The 25097-nt window shown below is 45.6% G+C and overlaps 8 protein-coding genes across 8 annotated transcripts; 3 read left to right on the forward strand and 5 right to left on the reverse strand.

The window, feature by feature from the left end:
• Positions 1-185: 185 nt before the first annotated feature.
• Positions 186-701, reverse strand: ABOM_011253 (cyclin-dependent protein kinase regulatory subunit CKS1; the record flags this gene model as incomplete). The annotated part of the gene is made up of 4 exons (XM_022538381.1): positions 186-222; positions 275-333; positions 401-545; positions 598-701. 4 exons carry the CDS (start codon positions 699-701, stop codon positions 186-188), a joined length of 345 nt encoding a protein of 114 aa, XP_022383686.1.
• Positions 702-3031: 2330 nt separating this feature from the next.
• ABOM_011254 (putative Hsp70 chaperone (HscA)) lies at positions 3032-6891 on the forward strand (the record flags this gene model as incomplete). The annotated part of the gene is made up of 9 exons (XM_022538382.1): positions 3032-3074; positions 3197-3247; positions 3309-3435; positions 3490-3655; positions 3709-4416; positions 4474-4954; positions 5012-5276; positions 6022-6427; positions 6544-6891. The coding sequence occupies 9 exons, from the start codon at positions 3032-3034 to the stop codon at positions 6889-6891; spliced, it is 2595 nt and encodes an 864-aa protein (XP_022383679.1).
• Positions 6892-7098: 207 nt separating this feature from the next.
• ABOM_011255 (uncharacterized protein) lies at positions 7099-7701 on the reverse strand (the record flags this gene model as incomplete). Its single annotated transcript, XM_022538383.1, has 1 exon — positions 7099-7701. One exon carries the CDS (start codon positions 7699-7701, stop codon positions 7099-7101), a length of 603 nt encoding a protein of 200 aa, XP_022383680.1.
• Positions 7702-9427: 1726 nt separating this feature from the next.
• On the reverse strand, positions 9428-12463 carry ABOM_011256 (Zn(II)2Cys6 transcription factor; the record flags this gene model as incomplete). The annotated part of the gene is made up of 8 exons (XM_022538384.1): positions 9428-9749; positions 9814-10277; positions 10330-10883; positions 10929-11210; positions 11308-11649; positions 11704-12222; positions 12279-12323; positions 12409-12463. The coding sequence occupies 8 exons, from the start codon at positions 12461-12463 to the stop codon at positions 9428-9430; spliced, it is 2583 nt and encodes an 860-aa protein (XP_022383681.1).
• A 2720-nt stretch (positions 12464-15183) lies between these two features.
• ABOM_011257 (iron-sulfur cluster assembly protein CIA2) lies at positions 15184-15850 on the forward strand (the record flags this gene model as incomplete). The annotated part of the gene is made up of 2 exons (XM_022538385.1): positions 15184-15418; positions 15477-15850. 2 exons carry the CDS (start codon positions 15184-15186, stop codon positions 15848-15850), a joined length of 609 nt encoding a protein of 202 aa, XP_022383682.1.
• A 158-nt stretch (positions 15851-16008) lies between these two features.
• On the reverse strand, positions 16009-19179 carry ABOM_011258 (116 kDa U5 small nuclear ribonucleoprotein component; the record flags this gene model as incomplete). The annotated part of the gene is made up of 4 exons (XM_022538386.1): positions 16009-16571; positions 16673-18901; positions 18957-19102; positions 19160-19179. The coding sequence occupies 4 exons, from the start codon at positions 19177-19179 to the stop codon at positions 16009-16011; spliced, it is 2958 nt and encodes a 985-aa protein (XP_022383677.1).
• Positions 19180-19504: 325 nt separating this feature from the next.
• Positions 19505-21060, forward strand: erg10B (acetyl-CoA C-acetyltransferase; the record flags this gene model as incomplete). The annotated part of the gene is made up of 5 exons (XM_022538387.1): positions 19505-19662; positions 19728-19777; positions 19835-19910; positions 19984-20473; positions 20542-21060. Coding segments are annotated over 5 exons (1293 nt in total), but the record flags the coding sequence as incomplete, so codon positions are not given.
• An 840-nt stretch (positions 21061-21900) lies between these two features.
• On the reverse strand, positions 21901-22860 carry ABOM_011260 (putative ZIP family zinc transporter; the record flags this gene model as incomplete). The annotated part of the gene is made up of 1 exon (XM_022538388.1): positions 21901-22860. The coding sequence occupies one exon, from the start codon at positions 22858-22860 to the stop codon at positions 21901-21903; it is 960 nt and encodes a 319-aa protein (XP_022383672.1).
• Between the last annotated feature and the right edge of the window lie 2237 nt (positions 22861-25097).

The raw sequence follows: 25097 nt of genomic DNA on the forward strand, positions 1-25097 counted from the left end.
GAGGCATCTTCTAGCAGCATTGAATTATATTCCTTGTCGAGATTTCATGCAAGAAGTACCTGATTGCCTAAGAATAATCTCATTTATGCATACTCCGCACCTTATTTAGCGGCCGTTTGCTCGTCCAAGTAATGGGGAAATGAGAAGAGAAAGGCTAAATATTGACCATCGAATTGGAGGTATATTTACTGTGACATTGGTGGCTGGTAGTTGAGGGGGCGCCTGGCACAACTATTAGTACCAAAGGTGAACAAGTTCAAAGTAAGGCGCTCACTTGAATAGCAGAATATGCGGTTCCGGCTCATGAACCTCGTAGTGCTCCCAACCCAAGCTCTGACCAGCGACGAAGTTAGACAAGTTATAACTTGGAAATCTGATAGCAGTGACCGGGCCTGCACACCTGTGTAATACCCAAGGCCCTCCACTCATCCTCCCAAAGCAGTTTAAGGGTTCCCTTGGAGCTGTCAAAGTAGTCGGCCGGGATTTTTTTGAGCATGTTTTTGGGGAGCTGAACATGACGGTATTCAAATTGATCATCGGAATATCTGTGAGCAAGTCAGCATTCATGTCGACAGTCTACGATATGAGTCAATGTACCTCGCGGAGTAGTGGATAGAGTCGATGAATTCCTCGAGCCTTTCTCGTTCGGATTCAAGCAGAAGGCGGGGCTTCTTATTCCTCCTGCTCATATCGATGTCCATTTGGAACGGCAAGAAGCGCGCAATGATGTGGATACAGCAACTGCTGACTATATTTTAGCTGTGACAGATCTTTTTACATATATATTGGCCATGCTAATAGGCAAGAACTATGGGTGTTCTTATTATATAGATACTTACGGAACAATAACCGATGATGGAGTGACTTGGGTGGAATGTAATTGACGCACGGCTTTTTTGGAGACTTGTTCGCAGTTGGTGTGCGTCTCTGATCACGAGTTGGTGTAGTTTTGAGGTTCACCGGCCTAAGGAGCAAGTAGGGAGCAGATCGGATCAGGACACAAGTGAAAAGACAGAAATACTCCAATGAAGATACCCACATTTGCTTCTTGGTGGAGGTGTCTAGCCGCTTTAGTGCCTAAGGCTGCCAAAAAAAGTATTCACCATTCCATGTAGTTTCTACTTGCCCCTGTTGCCTCATTATTTTATGAATCACCACTGGCATTAGGTCCGAGTCTTCCAGTGTATTATTGGTGGTAAGATGACTGGCTAGGCTGGTTTTAGTTCATTGCTTTGAGGAACATCTGGGTATGTCATCAATTTGTATTTTCATCTTGTTGAAGCAGTCACCGCGAGGGAAGCAGTAAAGTTTGATGTGATGTTCTTTGCATGCTGTTATAGCCTTCAACGCTCAGTTGCGTCATAAATACGTGAGGTTTTATATCTATATATAGAGGATTCTCTTGCTTACTGTTTATTGTAAAATGTGATATTGGAGTATGATGGTTTCGGGATGTTCAGCTGTATATATATATCTACCGACCTTGTACAATATATCCTGTTTATACACAATGATCTACCCCAGAGTAAAATGCGAGCGTCAGCAATTCTCAAGCAGTGCTACTCTGTACCCCAAGTAGTGACAGGGAGATTGTTGGTAATATATCACTGCTACTTCTCTTCCTTTACTTATGTTAATAATCCGAATGATAGTTCCACCTGCAAATACACCTGACTTTCCATGCTACAACCGTGGTAGAGGCGACATTATCTCAATAGAAGTAGTTTTCTGAGAGAGTCCGTCGAGTGATGAGAACTCGATTCATGTGTCCAAACGGTTGCTAAATTTACATGTAAAATTCCCTTTATAAGAGTGGAGCGATCCACATACAAGCAACCTGTAATTAATCAAAGTCTTAAAGTGTAAAATGACGCCTGGTCACTAACATACTCTGGGATGTTAGAAATAGGTGACTCTCGTGAGGCATAATAGTCTAATGGATATTAGCTAAAAATCACCTTCGACTCATAGCTTGTGGTAAGAGATTAGGGGTGTACAAGCAATGGGTACCAAAATCCAATACCATTCTGTACTACTCCGTATAAGAGAGATTTATTCTCTATTGTGCGTGTAGGGATATATCAAATAAATAAATGCCACAACTAATTTGCGGAATCATAGAATCTACCTGTGGTAATTCTTGTGTAGCAGAAAGTCTATACAATACAGTACTTGCCGTCAGTAGTTTTGTTGTAGGTTATACTACTCCGTATGTTAGTGATACATGAAAATGCTTCATGATGGACAATCTTTTTAACTAAATGTATTCGGTAAGGAAGCGGGTCACGTAAGTAGCTGGGTCAGGTCTGCCTTAGAAAACTGTCTATTTTAAATATCAATATCTCAATCCTGTTAGATATACCAGAGTGTGATTTTAATACATCATAAATATATTATTTATATCTTATCTATTAGCAGAAAAAATCTTTAGAGATATAAATTACAGCTGTATATTAATAATACTATAAAATATATAGTAATCTATTTTACTCTGATAATTAAAAATAATTAGAAGCTATAATTTTCAGTAGCTATTCCTTTAGTATATATAGACTATATATAAAATTTAAAATAAATTTTAATTTAATTGATTGAGATATTGATGTTTGAAATAAGGCGATATTGTATAGAATACAGACCTGACCCGGCTACTTGCGTGGCCCGCCCTCTTACCGAATATGTTACCAGTACTACTAGTAGTTACTTGTAGTTAGTTAGTTGAACACTGGCTTATCTAATTAGCTTTAACCAACCATGGATTAGCACTGGCGGTTTCATTTGCTCCCCAGCCGAGGGGAAGAAAAAGGTTGAAAGACGCAGGAAAGAAGGAAAAAAAAAAAGAAAAAATCAAAAAGTGGGTTTCTTTTTGCCCTCCCCTCAGAACTGTCCAATTTTTTTCCTTCTGCTTTTTCTCTCAACACCTGGAGTGAACTTATAATCCTCCCCTCTCAAAATCTCTTTTTCTTCCATCCCATTTCTCCCTTCTTTCCTTGTCTCTTTCATCTCCCCCCCCCCCCCCTCTTTATTCACCATGTCTGACGAAGTTTACGAAGGCGCCATTGGTATTGACCTTGGTGAGTGGTATACCTCGATTGCTCTTGTGTATCCCGAAATCTTCTCCCCTTCTCCCCTTCTGCCCTTTTTTTCTTTCGTTTTTGAATCTCCTTCTATGCAAGTAAGCTAACCAGTTTCCCAGGCACGACCTACTCCTGTGTTGCCAACTATGAAGGCACCAACGTTGAGATTAGTATGTCTACTTCAAGCTTCCTGAAATGGAGATTGTTGGTTAATCATTTTGTCACCTTCAGTTGCCAACGAGCAGGGTAGCTACACGACCCCATCCTTCGTTTCTTTTACCGAGAAGGAGCGCTTGATTGGTGAGGCCGCAAAGAACCAGGCGGCGATGAACCCGAAGAATACAATCTTCGATATCAAGTGCGTTACTGAATGACCGTTAGAGATTTTGTTTCTCGTCTTAACATACTTTAGGCGTCTTATCGGCCGTCGTTTTGATGATCCTATTGTCAAAAAGGATGTCGAATCGTGGCCCTTCAAGGTAGTTGATCAGGGAGGAAGCCCCGCCGTCGAGGTTGAGTACCTTGGAGAGACGAAGACTTTCACTCCCCAGGAGATCTCCTCCATGGTCTTGATGAAGGTAATTAGAGCCGAACTCTATCGCTAGACTACATGATTGATGGTATATCACAGATGAAAGAGGTCGCGGAGACCAAGCTTGGTAAGAAGGTTGAAAAGGCGGTTGTCACTGTGCCAGCCTACTTCAACGACAACCAACGTCAAGCGACCAAGGATGCCGGCGCTATCTCCGGTCTTAACGTCCTTCGTATCATCAACGAACCCACTGCTGCTGCCATTGCCTACGGTCTTGGTTCTGGAAAATCCGACAAGGAACGCAATGTCCTTATCTATGATCTCGGTGGTGGTACCTTCGATGTGTCCCTGTTGAACATCCAGGGTGGTGTCTTCACTGTCAAGGCCACCGCTGGTGATACCCACCTTGGTGGACAAGATTTCGATACCAACTTGCTTGAGCATTTCAAGAAGGAATTTCAACGTAAGACTGGAAAGGATCTTTCGGGCGATGCCAGAGCCCTGCGCCGCCTGAGAACGGCCTGTGAGCGTGCCAAGCGCACTTTGTCCAACGCCACCCAGACTACTGTTGAGATTGATTCTCTGTTTGATGGAGAGGATTTCAACTCGTCCATTACTCGTGCCCGTTTCGAGGACCTGAATGCCAAGTCTTTCTCTGGCACTCTGGAGCCAGTGCAGCAGGTACTCAAGGATTCCGGCCTTGAGAAGAGCAAGGTTGATGAGATTGTGCTTGTTGGTGGTTCTACGCGCATTCCTCGCATCCAGAAGCTTCTCAGCGACTTCTTTGACGGAAAGAAGCTTGAGAAGGTGAGTTCTTTTTGTTGTGGCATATTGTGATTGACATTGACTGATATATCTTCTAAGAGCATCAACCCTGATGAAGCTGTCGCCTACGGTGCTGCCGTTCAAGCTGGCATCCTTTCAGGAAAGGCTACTTCTGCTGAGACCCAGGATCTTCTGCTTTTGGACGTTGTTCCGTTGTCTCTTGGTGTTGCCATGGAGGGCAACATCTTTGCCCCTGTGGTTCCTCGCGGACAGACTGTTCCCACCATCAAGAAGCGCACTTTCACTACTGTTGTAGACAACCAGACTACTGTTCAGTTCCCTGTCTACCAGGGTGAGCGTACGAACTGTGCGGACAACACCTCTCTTGGAGAGTTCACCTTGGCTCCCATTCCCCCCATGAGAGCTGGTGAAGCTGCCCTTGAGTGTGTTTTCGAAGTTGACGTCAACGGTATCCTTAAGGTTACCGCAACTGAGAAGTCTTCCGGCCGTAGTGCGAACATCACTATCTCGAACGCTGTTGGTAAGCTCTCAACCACAGAGATCGAGCAAATGATCGACGGTGAGTACCTTTATCTGATCAGATTAACCGAGATGTACCATAACTGACATCATTCAGATGCCGCCAAGTTCAAGTCTAGCGACGAGGCTTTCACGAAGAAGTTCGAGTCCCGCCAGCAGCTGGAGTCTTACATTTCCCGCGTCGAGGAGATCGTTTCCGATCCCACTATGTCGATGAAGCTGAAGCGTGGTAACAAGGAGAAGATTGAATCCGCTCTCAGCGATGCTATGGCTCAGCTCGAGATCGAAGACTCCACCCCCGAGGATCTTAAGAAGAAGGAGCTTGCCCTCAAGAGACTCATTACTAAGGCTATGGCCACTCGGTAAATGAATCTTCGCAGGACTTACGGTGACCGCCGCAAGTAGGAAAAAAAAAAGTAATCAAAAAACGAACTGGACGCGTTATCTACTTAGTATTATGAATAGAGGCCGATCTGCTGCTCTGCTACCTATGCAACAATTTTGATATGAGTTTCGTGTATATGTGTGGGCCCTCTGGGCCAGGCGTGTGTTTATGATTCAATACAGATTGGTCAACATTGTCTAATATCTCGGAGAAGACCCTTCCTATGATTTTGATGAGCCGGTGAATCTATATACTCTTTGTCATGATATATCGCGGGTATCATATGTTTTAATTTCCAAGGTCTGTAATGAGTTCACGCGCGTGGACTTTGTAATAACTATACCTCTAGCATATTGCAATAACTAGTTTAGCAATTTCTCTATTCTGTGCGAACTGCAGAAGGTATAAAACTACGGAGTACTACATGGCCTAAGCTATTGGCGTTATGAATGGGTCAGAAATAGCGATCTTTTTTAAATTGGGTAGTGGGCCTTGAGGCCGGTGATCTACGGAGTGTTTACGGATTATGGCAGTTCCCGGCGTTGAGGAGATGCTATCTCATAAATTCGAGCGAAAAGCCTTGCCTCCTTCAACCCACCTTGAACCAACTGGTCAATTGACTTTGCTGTCTGTCAGTGGCGGCGGATATCAGGAAAGATGCAACGTACTCTAGTATTATCTAGTCAAATCCAACGTCTACCATCCTCACTTACAAATGTCAGTTCTCCAGTCAACCTTCAACGGGGGCGCTGGCTTCTTCAAGAGCGCAGTCTAGCAGTCCCAAACGGGGGAATGAGGTTTTCCACCTGCCCTCTACTTTTTAAGAAAAAAGATAAAACAAAGAGCGGTTCTAGCTCAAGCCCTGATGCAAGGCCCCCTAAAGCTGCTGCTGTTTCTGAGGATCCATATGATCTCGCTCAACTACATCACGGTATTGCAGTCGCGGTGTGCCGTCTCAAAGACGACCTTTCTAAGCTGCGCATGGGAGGAAGACTTAACACAGATGCTATCGAAAATCTTCGTGTTCAGCTAAGCAAAGGAAGCAAAGAAACCTTGAAACTAGGGGATTTAGCTCAAGTCGTTCCTAAGGGAGGCCGCATGGTAGCTGTACTGGTCTCTGAAGAAGATGTGAGGCACTTTTTTGTCTTTTTCCCTCCCTCTTTTTTTTCTTGCCCCTCCCAGCCGTAATCTAGAGCTTTTGCCCTCGCAATTTTCTTAATAGCTCTTTCTGACAAGATTGACAGCACATTAAACTCATAACTTCGGCGGTTGTGTCTTCCGATTTGTCCTTAACACCCCAGCCAGACACGCATAACTCTCTGCAACTGAATATACCAATCCCACCACCGACCAAAGAATCGCGGGATCAGACAGTCAGTATCGCGAAAGCGGCCATGGAAAAGGCCACAGCGGCAGTCCGCGACTCGAGAAGTTCCGTACACAAACGCCTTCAGGATATGCAAAAGAAGAAAATAGCTAGACCGGATGACATTCGGAAAGCACAGGAACAGATGGAAAAGGTAACGGAGAAAGGGCAAAGGGAAGTGAGAGATCTTTTCGAAGCTGCAAAGAAGGTGATGGAGAGAACATAACCTGAAGTGTTGGCCGGAAATGTGTTTTGTGAATCATTGTAATAATTAGGCATCCAATTGTGCTACGGTTAATACCAATGTCACTGCCTGCGAAGTGATTCCAGTACCCGACGTAAAGTATGAATTGCTCGACATATGTAAACAGTATATGGGATGAACCAAGAAATACTAATGTTAATGTACAATACAATGGCTTCTCAAAAGCGCTTAGGCTCGCCTCACGGGGCGAGCCGAAGAGAGGAGCGATTCCACTTTGGCAACAAATTGGGAGCTCTTACCGGCCGCCTGGTAAGACTCGTTATTTCTAAGATTCTTCGTCACCTCGCTGAGAACAGGCGATTGGGCAGCTTCTTCAGTACTGAGTTTGGGATAAGCTCCTTGGATGTAGGACTGTACCAAAGACTTCCTGTACTCTGCACTCATCGGAACGAAGCCGACGTCCTTGGGTTCTACTAAATCGCCTTTCCGCTGCGAGTATTTGTCTGCACGCTGCTGGGAGAGTTTCTTCGCGTCTGCTATAGCCTGTGCCTTTTCCTCCTCGTCGAGAAACTGAACGAATTGTCCCCTGAAGAGCCGCATGCCCAATTCGTAAGGCGGAATATAGCCATTTGGAAAGCGGCCACTTAGAAAAGATAGCTTTTCAACAACCTCAGCAGTACTGGCAGTCGTACCCATTGGAAAAGAAGGCCAAGTTTCCTTCAGGTTAGAGAAATCAGGGGCCTGGGGTTTGTAGCGGCTAGGCGTTGGCCTTGATTTCGCAGCGAGTTCGCGATATACATTCTCTAATTGAGAGCTATCACTTTCTTCCATGTCTGTATTCTTCGAACGTTGAGGCCGTCCACTTTTGCGTGACTTGGGGTTTGACGACTTCGTTGGGGGTTTCGACCTCCGAGTGCGAATGGATGGTCCTTGCGGGGGTTTCGCAACGAGGTGCTCCTTAGAACGTTTGTAGACTGGCCATTGGCTGAAGGGGCCGCAAGAGATCTTGCGTCAAAAACGCGTCGAGGACGAGGTTTGTCGGAGTCGGTTTTTCTAGAGTTCAAATTGGCCGGAGGAAGGTTGGTCTTCCTTGGAGAAGTGCGAGTATATGAAGCCCCCGAGTGAAGAGATCGAACTTTAGGGGCATCATGGCCTACAAGAGTCAGGTGGAGATAGGCACAACTGGGAGAGCAATGATCTTGTGGCCTTACCAGATTGACTGGCGTCTCTCGCTCGTCCTTGTATGACTGAGAACTGACGAATTGGAGAAAGATATACGTCTACCAGTCTTGCACGCTCATGGCGTAAAAGTTTGGTCCGAAGTTGAAACATCTTCGACGCCAATGAGCTATATAGACGTTAGGCTGGAGGTAGAACAATTAGTGTAACAAAAATGTTCGTCGTCTTCCCGAAGTACAAGATCGGTCACGTGGAGTTCATGTCCATCACCGGGTGTGACTTCCTCCGCAGGACTTAAGGAGCTTTATATTAAATAATGTTCATTTCTATTTCCAATTAGAATAACTCAGGCAGTATTCCTACCTATATCGACAATGCTTCGCCGCAAGCCCACAGCAATAGCAATAACGTCTGAAGACCTCGCGACATTTGAGGACGCACGACTTCGCAAATTAGCCAAAGAGAATAAAGGCCACGATCACAACAAAAACAGTCTCAACTTTGATCCTAGCGATGAGTTGAAACCTTTACCCGGCGACAAGGCAAGAATTGTCCGGTCGCGGGAGGAGAGGATAGGGTTAAGTCGACGCACTTGAGCTGACAAGTTGTTATGGGTCATCCAATAACTCAACAACAGTCAGATTGGTGTCATGGTTTATTGTTTTCTTTTCGCATATCCTCACAGATCTTTCTACCAGCTTCACAGAAATGGTCAAGTTGTCTTCGCTCTCCATGGTCCTACTTAATGCATGTCTCCAAGTATTTCGTCATACTACGGATGTACGTATATTTCACCTGAACATATGCATGGAACTCATATAATGAAATGATATAGGAGTGGTATTGGGCAATGATATTTGCAGCTGTTATACATTTCACTTGCTGTATAACTGTTATATCAGGTGCTGGGGAGTTAGTAGGTGTGGTTTATCTATGACCCAGGCTATTTACAGATGAAGAAATATGTATTCTCAAAATCCCAATTGAATACCTCTACTCCGTAAATAAGCAAGGTATAAATATTTCCATGTATATCAACTTCATTAACAGTGACATCTTTGTGCAGTGAGGTGTGTTTTGCTGTGCTAAATTACTAAGTGCATATCTATTTATTTTTATTGTATTCTATACCGTAATACCAAAGATAATACTGGGATATATTGTTCAATACTATATCTATGACGGCAGCCAGAGAGCACATCCATAAGTTCACGCTGTTAGTGCTAAAGCTCTTGCTAACAAGCTCAGAGGATAAATAAAGATGAGGGGTATTTTAGAACGAAGAAGATATCTATATCACACAAGTCATTCATACAGCCACTTTCTCCAAGTATAGAACAACCGAGTTAGTTCCCAGTGTCTGTGTATATACGAATACTTAACGTGCCCGCTTCTGAGTGTGCTCTGTACCCATATCAACAGAATAATTCCAGCGTCGTTTCAAGCCGTTAGGATCATAAACACTGGCGACACTCTGCTGCCAGTCACGCGCTGTGAAGAGTACTTGTTGTCCATTGAATTGAGGTGGTGAGATAGCCTGAGGGGGTGTGACTGGCGTAACCTTGGTTGTTTGCCCATACTGGATAGGGTATTGGCCTGCCAAAGGCGCTTGAACCCCCTGAACTGAATTATCCATAGCCATTGGTGGAGAATTCGCACTCACTGTGGATGGCGCCATGGAGAATGCCATGTCCCACTGGCTAGATAGGAAACGTCAGCAAGGGTCTGAAAGAATATCTATATCACTCTCTGTGGCTTGCTCACGTGATGATACGGGTCGGATCCCAGCTATTCTCGTCAACGAGAGGGGCATTCATTGATTGGCTCGAGACAGGCTGGGGTGGCATCATCCCCAGAGAATGGAGCTGAGAGCAATCGGACTTTGAATCTTCAGTACTAGCTGATATTGGTGGGGTGACCGGATAACGGTTGTAACCCACTCGACCCCGGACGCCGCCAGAAACCTGACTTACATGAGGTTGGTATTGTGAGTCGAGAGGCGGCGGGCTCGGATGGTATGGCTCCGAAGGACTTCCATAAGGGAAGGTGGGTTTAAGCTCGAAGGGCCTATTCACATCGGCTGAGAAAGCCAGCCGCAAGGAGTCGATCTGAGCCTGCATTTCTGGCATCGGCCAGGCAGATGAGCACCTCTCGAGGATACGCATGTGCCGGGCAAAATAATCGCGCGCGTCTGTGTGGAAGTTCGGATCAGGAGAGGTTATCGCGACCTGAGATTTGCGTCAATTGTTTGATCCTAGTATGGTGGGAACACAAACGTACCAAATGCAACATTGTGCAAGTCATGATGCAGTAAATCGCAAAATTTATACCTCTTTGCATAGAGAGCAGACCTGGGAGGCCAAAGCGCTGTAGGATAGCTTCTTGAAGTCTACACAGATATTTAGCCGAAGAGTAGCACAAAGCCATGTGCATTTTCCACCCCCCGCCTGCGACAAAGGATTTAGATGCAAGCAACTGAGGTCGGTGTAGTAGAATAATGCCCAGATGGCAATGAGAATGCATATTAGCCACAAAGTGGGACGGTATCCACGGGGGTGAGCCGTCAGGAGGATAGCTAATCTGTAAATCCGAAGGAAGACCCTGGAGCCAATCAGTGAAGAGAGGGTTCTTCTCAACGAACTTTGGATTGGCCCCCCAGTCTTTTTGCCTCTTGATCTTGTGGTATGTATCAGTGATGATACGAATGTGATGAGCATTCTGGACAAAAAAGGAATATTGTCTAGATCGATTGATTTCAAACTGGTCAAGATCTTTAATATCCAGTGCAGGATCCATACAAACAGTGTCAGGATTTACACCGTAATCCGATCGACCTTTGAACGTTAGTACTAGCAATATCGCCAATACTAGTAACATACCTTGTGGTGCACCAATCATTACTTCAACAACCAGGAGGGCTTGCCACACTCTCGTCTGTACCAAACACTCTATAGGGTTGAGATCACAGAGTTTGTGCTCTGTATGTGTGTTATAGTGTTCGTCAATTTCTAAATCTTTAGCCATTGAAACAATTGTTTTAACAGTCTGCCACGAGCGGTAGTAATAGCCTTTCTTTGGTACGGATTCTCGGGCTTTCAGAAGTAGAAGCAGTGCTTGGATTGTACTCAGGCGGGGTACATCCATAAAACTTGACTCGTGCCCTAAAAATGTAACTCATAGTCAAAACCAGTATATCAAACACAATACCATATTCGAAGAAGACAAGGGAAAGGAACGCGCATAAGTAAGGGAACCTACTATTCGCTAATGCGAGCCACTGTGCCCCCTGAGCTGGATCATCTGACTGCCTTCCCGCGCATGCAAACAACGCCTCCAGCAGAAGGGGAGAAATCGAATTCCGATCATACTGCCACTGGTAGTACAAATGCGATCGATGCACCACAGGGACATAAGGGTGTATATCATCAAAGTAGATCTTGAAGTAGTTCATGACCTCTTCACCGGAGGGCATAAGCTCGGGAGGAATGCGAATTGTAGAGCCTGCACCAGTACTGAGAGGGGGCAATGGCTCTTCTGCTTCATCTTGTACAGGGATCTCTGGTTCGCCCTTCTCTTTCTTTTGCTGCCTTATATATGGCGCTATCTGTTATATTAGCGGACTCCCCTAAATCAGAAATTAGGATGAAACCATACCTATACCAGTCTCATCGATTTTGAGTTCACCAAGGACTTCGCTAAGATCCTCAGCTGTGGACTGCTCGTGATCACCATATACACCGCTCTCTATAGTCCCCAAGCTCCCCGTCTGAGATGGGAAAATCTGCTGTTGCTGGTAGGTATGATGCGAGACCGCTATGGCAGGTGATCCTACTTCATACATGCCCGGCTGGTGGGAAGCAGAATGGGTGAATTGATGATATATTCCCATTCCATCGCTATATGAAGGTATACTGCCCACCGCAGCTTGGCCGCTGTCTCTGTAGCCCTGGGGCATGGAAAAGGACGAGAACGATTCCGTTGTATTCGATGCACCAATGGCATCTGTCGAGTTGGTCTCAACAGCCTGCCCCGTGGGGAACTCGTTGTCCTGCCCAACGGTAGGAGGTACACATACTAACTTAAGACGTGTGCATGCCGAACAAGGCCATGTGTTTGTTGTAGCAGCGTCGCATTTGATTTTACGCTTTCTGCAGCCATTACACGCTCGCATCACTAGAAGGCGTTTCAGTGAATAGGAGTTTGACGTTGAGCATAGGAGGGTGACATACCCTTGAGTCTTTTATGTCTGTTGTGTTCGTCAACGAATACATAGTCTGTTGATTAAAGTTTATCAGTGACTGGCTTCAATCGAATTTTTGTTGCGCTTCATCGAGATATAGATCAATATTGATGCCTTACTTTTGTGGCCTTCTCTTGGGGGCCCCGTCGGCGGCGTGAATGAATAGCCCTGCATTTCCAGATCGGAATTATAGAAACCAAGAGCGATCCTCAACACACAAAGTTCAAGTGACTCAATAGGTATAACAATAACTCCTGAAGATTATCTCCAAGGCCTGCCTTGTCTAGATAAATCTGAACACGCGCGCACACACACACAACACAAAACAAAACAAATAAGAGATGAAAAAGAATGAAGGGAGGACAGATTGACAGGTTGATGAGAGGGCTAAAGGAAGAGTCGTGAACACGTCCAACTTCGGGCAAGGTATGATGCAAGGTATATGGTGGTTTCTGTTCCCTGATATGTCGTCAATTGTAATGCGTTTCTGCTTCTCCTCAAGCACGAATCGCCGATGCAATTGGTGTCGCCTTGCAGGATAGGAGCTATGGGACGACGAGGAGGCCTGAAAGGAATAATTGGAGGAGAAAACTGGACAACAATGTCCCGTGGTGATGACTGGTTTCCCTCTCGCAATGATTTGAGGTTTTGGCTTTACTTTATATTTCCGCAAAAGCGACAAAGGTTCTAGCTTGCCACCACAACTAGAGCAACCAAGAAACGACTTGTCAAATATTCAAGGGTCCCCGAAACTTGCGGCGTGACAATCGTGATTAGGGTGCCTGCGGTTTTGATTAGGTGAAGCTAATGGCAACAATCTAGTGTGAGGTTGAATGGACAATAGTCGATTGATTTGCGAACAGCGCAAACGTTTGGGAAGAGAACCTAGCCTTACACTGCGAAATGTCAGTCGTGCCTTAAAAGTTATGATGCGGGGATAAGGAGGGGAAGCAGTCCATGAGGGAGTCATTGAGAAGTGAAATAAAGCTTCAACGTGCCAGCAAGTATAATCTCCCCCGAGACCATGCGCACAGCCTTTGCTTAGCAACAGGTTGATAAAAGGTCTGCTGATAAATAGCAATGAAACAAGGGGAAGGAGACGGCAGTTTAAGTTAAGAATAGCTTACAATAGAGAGACTGGAAGCTTAACCAGCCTGCATCGTGACTTGTCACCGTCAGTGTATTGAGACTCTCTGTTGGGATTTGCTATAGAAAAGCGAACTGAGCCGGCGCATCACCCCCCAATTTACGGTCAGCATTTGAATGAAACGTGCGGACCTCGGGCGACTGTGCGGAAAATACTGTAATGGAATAACGCAGAATAGGCCACAGAGGCTAGCAGAAGCTGGCGGTCCAATATTTGACACTGGAGGACGCGGTACAATCTAGCATCAGGGGAATCAGGAGCCCACCAATACGATGAATTTCGCATGCCGCGTCGCCGACGTTACGTCCCTGATTAGCTGATAGATGCCTGGCGTCTCATAGTAGCCAGAGAGTATGGTATACACGGATCGAAAATATCGAACAATGATGGAAAAGGGCAATGGTGAAACCAACCACAATAAAATAAAAAGGTGGATAAACACGATCAGTCCCCAGAAGAAGTGGGTGCGAGTAAAAGAGTCAACCGGCCTAGGCGCAGGTGAGGAGAGGATCGCCTCGGATGTTGAGGGGCCGCATGATTGCCGCTCTTCAGTACTTACTACTTAGTCGCCGAAAGTGCCAAGAATCATGATGATGCCCTGCCAAGTTTCCATGACTCGTTGATTCTATAGAGAGCATGGAGTAAGTTGTATGCTAGCCTTATCACCAAGCCTACTAGTTCTCAGGTTACTTCCTCTACTTTGCCCTAGATTATTTAATAATATCTTTTGCTCTACAACCGTATACTGTAATGATATTGTAGTATTCTGGAGCCCGATGAATATCTGCCCGTGTATAGGGTAGATGTAACTAGTTGCAGGATTCGAATAACTGGCAGGACTCCTCAAGCTGAAGAAAAAGTTCCTATCTCTAAAACAAGGATATACCTCATATTGAACATCTTGATGCTATATATATACCTTGCTTTCTGGGCAGTTCTCAGCAAATTTGTCCTTATCTTCATAAGCACTCCGAGGAATATTCCCTCACTCCATGGCGGTTAGTACACAAGTCTGTCTGGGATGTACGATATGCAAGTCCAGCCCTTTCTTGACGAGGATCATGATTCCATACGAGCCGTATCAATGGCTGGTAGAAAGATTATTGCTATGATTTTCAGGCAGTTACACCGGTGTGATCGATCAGGTAGTTGTTGTATGGGTTTTACGGTATAAGTAACATTACTACTAGTATCTAGCAATAATCCATGAAAATGACTTTGAAGGCACTCTCCTCGAATTCAGACTATAATCACACAAGCCTTTCACCATGTATATACCAGATAGATTGTCCCAAGGATTAGCAATATCACCTGCGCTACTTGCTTGGCCTTCATGTGGGGACTTTTGTAGAATCTCCCCCGATCTTTTATGGGCGTTATTGATATTATATCACATACCTCTATCCGTAGGAACCAAGAGAGTCAAAGGTAGAAAGATGTATTCAACGGTTATGCACACAAAGAGACATTGAAGGGCTGTCCATGGTAAGTAACGATTGTTGATACTACCGGATGCTAGAATAGCTTGGGAAATGGATTATGATCTTTTATATAATTGCAGAGCGCTTCGCGCTCCGCAATCAAAGCCGTACGCTAGATTTTATAAGGGGAAAATAATTTTTCCACGTGGCCGTTCCCCATCCCCATAGTGAATTTACCCCTCTAGATAACATACATGTGTACGGAGTATCCTAGATTGATTCCCCACTCAGCAATTAAGACTGTCAGCTACCTGTTCACCCACAAAATGGCATCCGAAATGCAGAACTCGAATCCCACAATATTGAATGCTGCTGATCTTCCAACACGCTTGCGGCCTGCACTGTCTCGCAAGCCTGGTATTTTTGGGAATGGTCTCTTCGCATCCGCTCTTCCTTCTGTGGATGCGAGAGAAATTTTCATAGATAACTTTACTTCATCGTCAGAGTCAGAAAGTGATGATGATCTGTTGGAAGAGCCAATAGATGAACAAGAAATCTACGGTAAGGCGTGACTACTTGCGAAAGAAACGTCAAGCAAAACCACTGATTTAATCACTAGATCTTGTATCGACTATATCTGATCCGGAGCATCCGATATCGTTAGGAGCTCTAGCGGTTGTGTCTCTCCCTGATATTTCTATTACACCAACTCTCTCATATGTACCAGCTTCGCCCCTTCGAACAGTTACTATCCTCATCACCCCTACTATCACGCACTGTAGCCTCGCCACAGTCATAGGTCTCGGTGTACGTGTTCGGCTTGAGCAATCTCTTCCTCCCCGCTTTCGTGTGGATGTGCGAATCAAAGAAGGGACACACAGCACTGCTGATGAAGTTAACAAGCAGCTGGCGGACAAAGAACGAGTGGCCGCTGCTTTGGAAAATGGAACACTAATGGGCGTTATCGCGAAGATGCTAGAGACATGCCAGTGAGCTATATGGCAGGCTAAAAAGTAGCGCGACAAGAGCGCTCATAAATATATATCACTTGGCACTGCCTTCACAAGGATACTCGGTCATTCTTTTATTACATCCAAACATATAACTACCTGGAATTTATGGCATACCATTGAACTCCAGAGATAAACTGGTCATGAGTCTAAAACGCCACTCTCCTTTAGACCTTTCCAGAGTTCTGGTTCCAAAAACTTGCTTACGGTGACATCCTCCGCCAAGCCTTTCCGTCTTCTTGTCTTTAGCACGAAGTCTCGAGCAGTGGCCATTGCAGGGGCCATCTCTAGTGGTTTTATCTTGACATCACGATCAAGCGGATCCCCTGGAACGACACTCCATTTGTCGAAGACAAGACTAACTGCAGCTTGGCCCTGGGTGTGAATCCGGAGATCTGTCTCGAACCCGAATGAGTCTATCACTGGAATTAGGCCACGGACTGAATAAAGCGGTGTTCCGGCGATGGGCCCATCGGATAGGACATGGCCTCTTCTGCGCGCAAGGACAGTATACACTGAAGCGACTGCATCCGCAGGCCCTGTCATCGTGCAGGAATAGATGGGTTCCATCAAGCGAGGAGATGCCATGAGAAACGATGAGTAGATTGCGCGTCGCGCAGTGGGAATGATTTGGCCACCACCTCTGTAGATCACCTGGTCGGCAAGGGAGACGTCTGTGAGCCTGAATTTCGTGTTTCGAATTGCTATAGCCAATTAGCATAAACAAGTACCGGATGAATAGATATAGTTCAAGCTCGGTGCCATGCTGCTTCGGGTTGAATGGGTTTAGAATTAGTTAACTTACGCTCTTCACAAAGTGGACCTTCCCTCGTACCCCAACTAAAACCTTGAGTAATAGAGTCTCTGACGCTTCCAAGAAGCTTTTTATCAACCTGGGATGGCAAGGTATCATCTTGTAATATGTTTGGCCCTAGTTCGTCTGGGCCGAAGGCCCAAATGCTTCTAGCGGCTAGTTTATCCCAATCGTACTTGTCTTCGAAAAAACGTGCAACTTTGCGAATTGGATCTTTGATGCTGACTTTGCCGCTCTCGATGTCCTCAGCGATTCCATCATCTAAAGGTTCTGCGATCATGGTTATCTTGTTCTTTTTGTTTGGCGTGATAGAATAACACATGATGGCTGAAGTCTCAACAGCAGTTTCACAGAAGCGGGTGACAGGATCGGAGACCTTAATTTCCATCTCGGAGAAGAGCCGTCGCAAGTCATGAAGTACGCAGTCCATATAGAGCTCACCGGTTCCCAAGATGACATGCTCCCCAGATTCCTCGACTTTGGTTGAAATTAGAGGATAGCTCTTGTTGACTTTACGGAGACCATCAAGCATTTTTGGTAATTCAGACGGGTTAACAGGTTCAACAGCGACCTTGAAAACAGACTCGGTCATATGTCGAATTGGTTTAAATATGTATGCTTCTTCGTCATCCTCAAGTTTCAGAGGCACGATAGTTGCTGTCTTCACGATTGAATTGTCCACGCCACCCAAGAGAACCAAGTTGCCGGCCGGAACACCGCTGGTCGTGACGTTATAGCCAGTCTCAGCAATCCACATGTCCGATATAGTTGCAGTCACCATATCTTCTTCGTCTTCAGGAGTATAACCCTCACCTAGCACTCGAACTTGTTGCCCAGGATGAGCAGTCCCGCTCATAATTCTTCCAAATGCATTGAAACTTGAAGCGTCTGTGCTCGTGAAAAGTTTCGTGATATGGACAACGAGAGGACCATCTGCATTACAAGTGGTCATAGCGGCTGCCACTTTCGAATCGAGGGGTCCAGTGTAGTATCGGTCCAGCTTCATCTGCGCGCCTTCAACTGGAGAAGGTACATGTTGTACTATCATGTCTACAAACCCTGTAGCAGGACCGAAGAACTGTCCGCAAACCAGTTTGAGTAGCTCCTTTGCATCTGATTTCAATTGGGATGGCTTCAAGTGGATGCCGACACTTGCGAGTGTTTGTTTCAAGTCTTCTGGACTTTCACTTATGGCGTGGGAATAGAGCTTGTATATTGGCTCAAGAACAAATTTGACAAAAGTTCTCTTAGAATGTTCTTCGACCCCCTTCCGCGTGAATTTCCGGCTTGTTGGGTTGAAAAAGATATCGCCCCAAAGACGCAGGGCAAAATCCGAGGTCTCAATTTGAGGGTAATTCTCCGCATACATCCTGGCAAATGATTGAAGAGTGAAACACCATCCCATTGAAGCGCACGCAAATGCGACATTGCCCTTTTCCGGGCTTAGTCGCCATTGTTCGCCTTGTCCAGGCAAGACATTTTCAATGACAGTGTTGACTTCTTCAATTACGTGCTTGAGCTTGAAATAGGCGTCGTTGGGTGGTATCTTTAGTTCGAGAATCAGCCGATCCATTTTGTTCACAACCATGGTCAAGGGAATGCCCTCTAACACAGCGTGCTTAATGATTTGCTCAGTATTCGACTGTACTCCTTCCACAATATCAACGACTATGACCACACCATCAACTAGTCGTGATGAGGCAGCTACTTCATCCACAAAATTCACATGCCCCGGGGTATCAAGAATGTTGAACAAATGAGACTTCCCCTTAGTGCCTTGAAGAACTAGGCTCATAGGGGCTGATTTAATAGAGAGGCCTCGCTCCCTCTCTAGAAAGTGAATATCGGTATAGCGAAGCTGTTCTTCCTTTCTCCTACCTGCTCGCTTCTCTAGCCGTTCAGTCAAATCATGCGTCTGCATTACAAGCATATCCATGAAAGCGGTCTTTCCATGATGTAAATGACCAACAAGCGCAACATTTCTTATTTGCTCAGGGAAATTCAGAAGATCAGTCATGAATTCTCTTGAGAAGTGAACCGGAGGGAGGTCAGTCTCTTCAATGGAAAACTTCTTTTGCTGTACGGGGGCAACAATAGGCTCTGAGAGAGGTTGTGTATCTTCTTCTTGAACCAAGGTCTCTACCTCTGTACCGTAGACTTGTTGCGCGCTAGGGTAGTACTGTTTGTCTTCGTGTAGAATTACGGCATTTGATGGACCTTCTGTAGCGGTATATATCAGTGCTGGCCAAATCCAGGGCTTTAAGAGAGTACCCACCATCCACCTCCATGGACTGCTGTTCAAAGGTATCTTCATCTTCCTCCTCTCCAAATGCCTCGTCGAGGTTGAAAGCTCGAGGTTTCACTTCTTCGTGCTGGCCCTCTTCATCTGAATCTGCAGCCTCTCCAATATAGTTGCCGAACCTATGCGGTCTTAATGAGAATTCACAAAATTAGAGCGCTAAATTTGATGCGACTTACTCATCATAGAGATCATCCATTGTGTTGTGGAAAAGATGGTTCAAGCTGTCAAAACTTGTCACCAAGTGAGCCGGCGCGCATCTCTTTTTGTTTCAAGCTGCTGGAAGTCAATGGACTCACCAAGTGGTCCGTGCATTCACCCTACCATCTTGGTAGCCCCGCTGCGCGGATGCCGTGCCTAGAGAGGGGTCCTTAAAGGACGTAATTTCTCACCACTTGTTCTTGTATCAGAGATACCACACTGCCATCCTCGGCTGAAGAAATCAGTTCTTACCTTTTACCCCCTTCTTTACCTGTTTTCCCCAGTCAATTTTCTCTATTGCTAGCAGATTTTGTCAACACAGGTACGTCCCCCTTACCACGTACAGAACCCCTTTAAACGCTTCACCCGACATAAGCCTTTGGCTTGAGTCCTCTAATCAGCTCTCGCAGGCCAATATGTCTTCTCTTCCGCCGGTCTATATTGTTTCCTCTGCCCGTACCCCAGTGGGCTCATTCTTGGGGTGAGGTTGGCCTGGTGCTTTGTCTATACTAAAAGCATTGACTCACTGGCTATCCTCTTCTACAGCTCGCTTTCAAGTCTCACTGCCCCGCAGCTTGGGTCCCATGCCATCAAAGGTATGACAGCTCTCGAGTGGTGGTACGTGTCAATGTTTTAACAAAGTCAAAATTCAGCTGCGCTCAGCAAGGCGGATGGAATCAAGCCGTCTGATGTCCAGGAGGTCTTCTTTGGCAATGTCATCTCCGCAAAGTGAGTCAACATCTACTCTTATACCTCTCAACCAGCACCAAAGGCACGCTTACATTCTTATTCTATGAATTAGTGTTGGACAAAATCCTGCTAGACAGTGTGCTCTCGGCGCTGGTCTCGATGAGTCAACTGTGTGTACCACGGTTAACAAGGTGTGCGCGTCTGGCTTGAAGGCGGTTATTCTCGGTGCGCAGACTATCATGACTGGCAATGCGGATATTGTCGTAGCAGGCGGTGCTGAATCCATGTCTAACGCCCCTCATTACCTTCCAAACCTTCGCACCGGTGCGAAATACGGCAACCAGAGTCTGGTGGATGGCATCATGAAGGATGGTTTGACAGATGCAGGAAAGCAGGAACTCATGGGCTTGCAAGCTGAGGAGTGTGCCCAGGATCATGGCTTTAGCAGAGCACAACAGGATGACTATGCCATTCGCACTTACGAGAAAGCACAGGCAGCTCAAAAGGCTGGCTTTTTTGATGAAGAAATTGCGCCTATTGAACTTCCTGGTTTTAGGGGCAAGCCAGGTGTGACTGTGGCACACGATGAAGAACCAAAGAATGTGAGGAAGATATTACTTTCTACAGATTTGTTAAATCGTGGGCCACCGCTAATATATTATTTGTGTAGCTCAACCCAGATAAGCTTCGAGCTATCAAGCCTGCATTTATCCCAGGATCCGGCACGGTGACAGCCCCGAATTCCTCACCTCTTAACGACGGCGCTGCAGCTGTTGTCCTCGTCTCAGAAGCTAAACTGAAAGAGCTTAACCTGAAGCCTGTTGCGAAGATTCTTGGCTGGGGAGATGCTGCCCAGCAGCCGAGCAAATTCACGACTGCCCCAGCACTGGCGATTCCCAAGGCCCTCACCCATGCAGGTGTGGCGCAGAATGCTGTTGATGCGTTCGAGATTAACGAAGCGTTTAGCGTAGTTGCTCTGGCCAATATGAAACTCCTGGGGTTGGCTGAAGACAAAGTCAACATCCATGGTGGTGCAGTGGCTATCGGCCATCCTATCGGTGCTAGTGGTGCTCGTATCTTGACTACATTGCTCGGTGTATTGAAAGCGAAAAAGGGTAAGATTGGTTGTGCTGGGATTTGCAATGGAGGAGGTGGTGCTAGCGCCATTGTTGTCGAATCTCTCGTCTGAGTCATGGCGAGTTGCCCATGATTTTGGTATGGAATATAGGAATATTCAGACCAGCAGCACATGAAAGGAAAACTTGGAGTACATAGACATCTTTTGATTGCTAAAGCTTTGCTATATGGGGCGAAGAATTCTCAAATCTAAATTTAATGCTGGAAGTTCTCAAAAGTAATTACCTTGTCTTGTCAACCCCCCCCTCTCTTCGCGTTTAGGGGTAGTATAATAGGCTTAGTGATCTGTGTCGAGGCTCTTCTAAGCTTACGGTTCAGGTAAGTTATTGAATCATGAAACACCTACTTTATGTAGACTTGAAAAATGGTAGATCATTGGTAACCATTCAGAACTTCAGAATGCTGTGGATATTGAGTTATGCTGCCTATTTCGAGATTCTTTTCAACGGGTTGAATTGATTGTTTACTCTGGGGTATAGGATATTTCTACGGTGGATTCACCGTGGTCAAAATCTACCTAACTCTATATATGATAAGCTATAATAGTAGACTTGACTTTGGAACGATGATAATAAGTACTTTTTATGTCGCTTACTCAGATGGCTATTTGCTTCGTGAATAAGTTCATTTACTCTCCAAACCACTCTATCATATCCTTCTTCACCTTGATGGAGAGAAAGGGTCAAAGGACCGAGTGAAGTATAAAGACAAACGTTGATCATGCAATGCATATAACATATGTATAGTAAGGGCTACAGTGAGCACTTGAGCTTAACAAGAAAGGTTGAATGGGATAGTTATTATCATATAAAGCATTAGATTAGGCATACATACAAGCTTTCAGGGCTTGCACTAACACAGCATAATGAAAGCAGACTGGATTAGGCATTTTCTAGGCAAATGCACCAACTAACGCCATTAACAAAGCCCCGCAGGCAACTGCTATACATGCTTCAACGCGCTTTCGACCATGTAAGGTTGCGTAGCTTGACTCACTCAAAAAGTCTTCAGCCAAAAGCTCAACTAGCCCAGCGAACAGCAGAAGCCCGCTGCTTATCGCATTCGTAATACCAACCATAAGCAAACCAGTAGTGCTCGTTGGATCATATAGGTTATGTAAAATAAGACCGATGGCTTGGCCGATGGGTGTTGTAGTCCCATATGCAAGTGACATGAGCCATGGCTTCATGGAGGATGGGGCAAAAAGGTCCGGAATAAGTGATGCAATACGTGAGCCAAGAGCAAAACCCTCGAAAGTCTGATGGAAGCAGATGGCCACGAGTAGTACAATGAATGACGTCCCTGTTGCAACACTAAGGGCCATGCCAATAAAAACACTATGAAAGAGTATTCCAGCTTCGAGCAAAAGACACTGGAGTAACTGACGTTGCGGGTTCTGTATGGACAAGGCGTTCGGCTGTTCACGCGATATAACCGGCGAAGGCCGACCCAACTCGGAGTGCGGATAAGGGCTTTGATGCGCATTCGTACGTGATTCATCATAAGAGTCTGGTCCCTCAAGGCTAGCCCCTACATCCTCTTTTTGCGCAATCAAACTCGCAGATTGTGACAGACTACCGTCGTCTGTTGAGTCACTCAGCAGGTGACGGGAGGATTGCGGCAGGCTACGTGTACAGCTTCCGTTCGGCATGCCCTCGAGGTGAATATTCTCCGTTGACTCTTGTAAATATTCGGAACCCTCATTTTGATAGTTGCTTGCAGTGTCCCCACCGACATCACTAATCAAATGGTCATACTCACTCCCATGAACATGGCCTGCTCCTTTCATGGCAAAAAACATCTCTACCACCACCACAACAAAGACGGAAATCATGGCGACAAAACCAGCCATAGCACGGTATGATTCGCTCCAAAATCGAGGAAGGCATGGATCTGTCAGGGACACAAACGCTGTGGGGAGTAAATGGACGAAGGCCGTAGCTATCAATACACCTGTCCCAAAATGCCTGGAAAGAAAAAGAAAGCGCCGTGGTATTGGTAGGCGTGGGAACCGACGGGCAAGTACAGGAAATGAACAAGCTTCGTGAGAGAAATTAGAGAATATTTAGCCGCGCTTTGTTCGATAGATGAACATACCGAAGGTACTCAGCGCTAAAATGAGGAAAAGTGCCATTACATGTACTGGGGTGTTGTAAACACCTCGATCCTTTGAGCCACACAATGGCTTATCATTGTCAGAGTCTCTGATTCCGCTTCTTCGGCGTAGTTCCGCCCGCAGGACTGTATCAGGTATATATGCGCTCAGTTCAACAGCGCTTTCGATGTCTATAAGAGTTTTGGATCAGTAAAGGTGATCCTTCATGTGAAGCTTCCAATCATGAAGGTAGAAAGCGTATTTGAAATGGTTGCTGATTTTATTTCTCCAAAACTCACTAAATTTTCCCAAGCCATCTCGCTGCCACCTTGTGAATTCATTCATTTTCCTGTAGACCTTATGTAATCTTGGATTGAAATCAGATCCATGACCTAGGACAAGCTCTGAAATTTCCGGCTTATCAATCCAGATTTTAGAAGGGTTATCGCTCTCCGACTAACCAACAGTTTGAGATACCGGAACTAGATAATAGATAAATATAAGGGAATATTCGATGTTTCACGATAATGTTGAAGTATGTAGAGGCTTGTTACGTGAACGGGGCTCCCACGCTGGGTAGAAGGACATGCTGTAACTTGGAACGCTGTGAAGATAAAAATGGACACGCTACAGTAGTTTCATATTATCTTATCGATCAATTTCCTATTGCTTAGTAACAGTCACTAGTGTCACTAACGTTAGTTAGTTACCATTCAATGCAAGTTACCACTCAAAGCACTTTAAATACTATGTGTTTATAGTACTCTAAAAAGGAAAAAATGAAAATAAAATTAAAAAAACCCCATGAAGTTGCATTGCTGGAAAGCGATACTAGCTCACTCTGTTGTATGTGCAGTCGGGTGGCTTTACTAACTACCTGTTTCTCAGTTTAGTCCAACCACTAGTCCCTTTGAGCCGATTAGAGCTTATAGGGTCATTTGGAAACCCTGGACTAGCACGAATATTTTCCGATGGCTCCATGTTTGACACATCTAATTCACCCTTCTCGCCTTCCCGATTGACTGAGGATTCTTGAACAGGTTGCAGTGGCGCCTCAGGTATGTTATCCCATTCCTTCTTCTCCAAAACTTCCCATTCCGCACTGGCCATTTCACCTAACAAACTTGACTTTAATTTGTCTGCAACTTTAGTCGGAGTTGGAAGCCTCCATGTACGCGTGAACTCCGTACCCTCCGAAGCAGCGAGGAAAGAATGCACAGTACCATGGGAGTAGTGACCTAGCATAGGGAATGACTTTGTCCGCTGGATGATTGTTTTGGGTGAGTCCTTCGTAATCTTCACCTTTGGTTGTATGTCTCGACTGGCGAATGCTCGAACGAGTGTTGATGTTTGTGCGGGAGGTGCAACAAGTAGCTGCCACATATGCTTTCCAATGCTGCAAACATCCTCCCAGGAATCTGACGTTATGTGGAGCCCTTGCGTTCGGCAAAGCCAGGAGATATTCCAAGCCAATAGCGTCGCCCCCTCTATGAAGAGAGCGTAGGTCCCAGGATCCTCCTTGGCTAGTTTTGGGAGACTTCTGTCAACGGAGAGTGGTCGGGCTCGGGGTAAGTAAGGCCGCGGATCTGCTGTTCGTAACGATGCTGAAATAGAAGGCGAGGGCTGCAACGTCCTTGATGTGGGCAACATCTCACGAAAGAGGTAAGACCCAGAGGGTGCGTATATGGTAGGCGAAGGATGATTCCGGTGAGGAAGTGTGATCTCTGCAGGAAGCCTTAGGGATAAGTAATGCGAAACAAGTACTAGGAGTTGAGCAATGTAGGAGAATGACGTTGAGATTTGTAACGGTGTAGCACCTGTATTTCCATTAATACCTGCTTAGTATTTAACAAAGTAAACATCGCAACTTTCCATTCATGTCCCTAAGATCTATGATAGGTATGCCACCGACTGTATATGCCTCTTTAACTTCACCATCTTTCGTTTTGACTTTCTGCCGTAGATTGTAAAGGCAGGCGGCTTCGCGGCATAGA

Source organism: Aspergillus bombycis (genome assembly GCF_001792695.1).
Source record: "Aspergillus bombycis strain NRRL26010 chromosome Unknown contig00167, whole genome shotgun sequence".
Classification (NCBI taxonomy): domain Eukaryota; kingdom Fungi; phylum Ascomycota; class Eurotiomycetes; order Eurotiales; family Aspergillaceae; genus Aspergillus; species Aspergillus bombycis.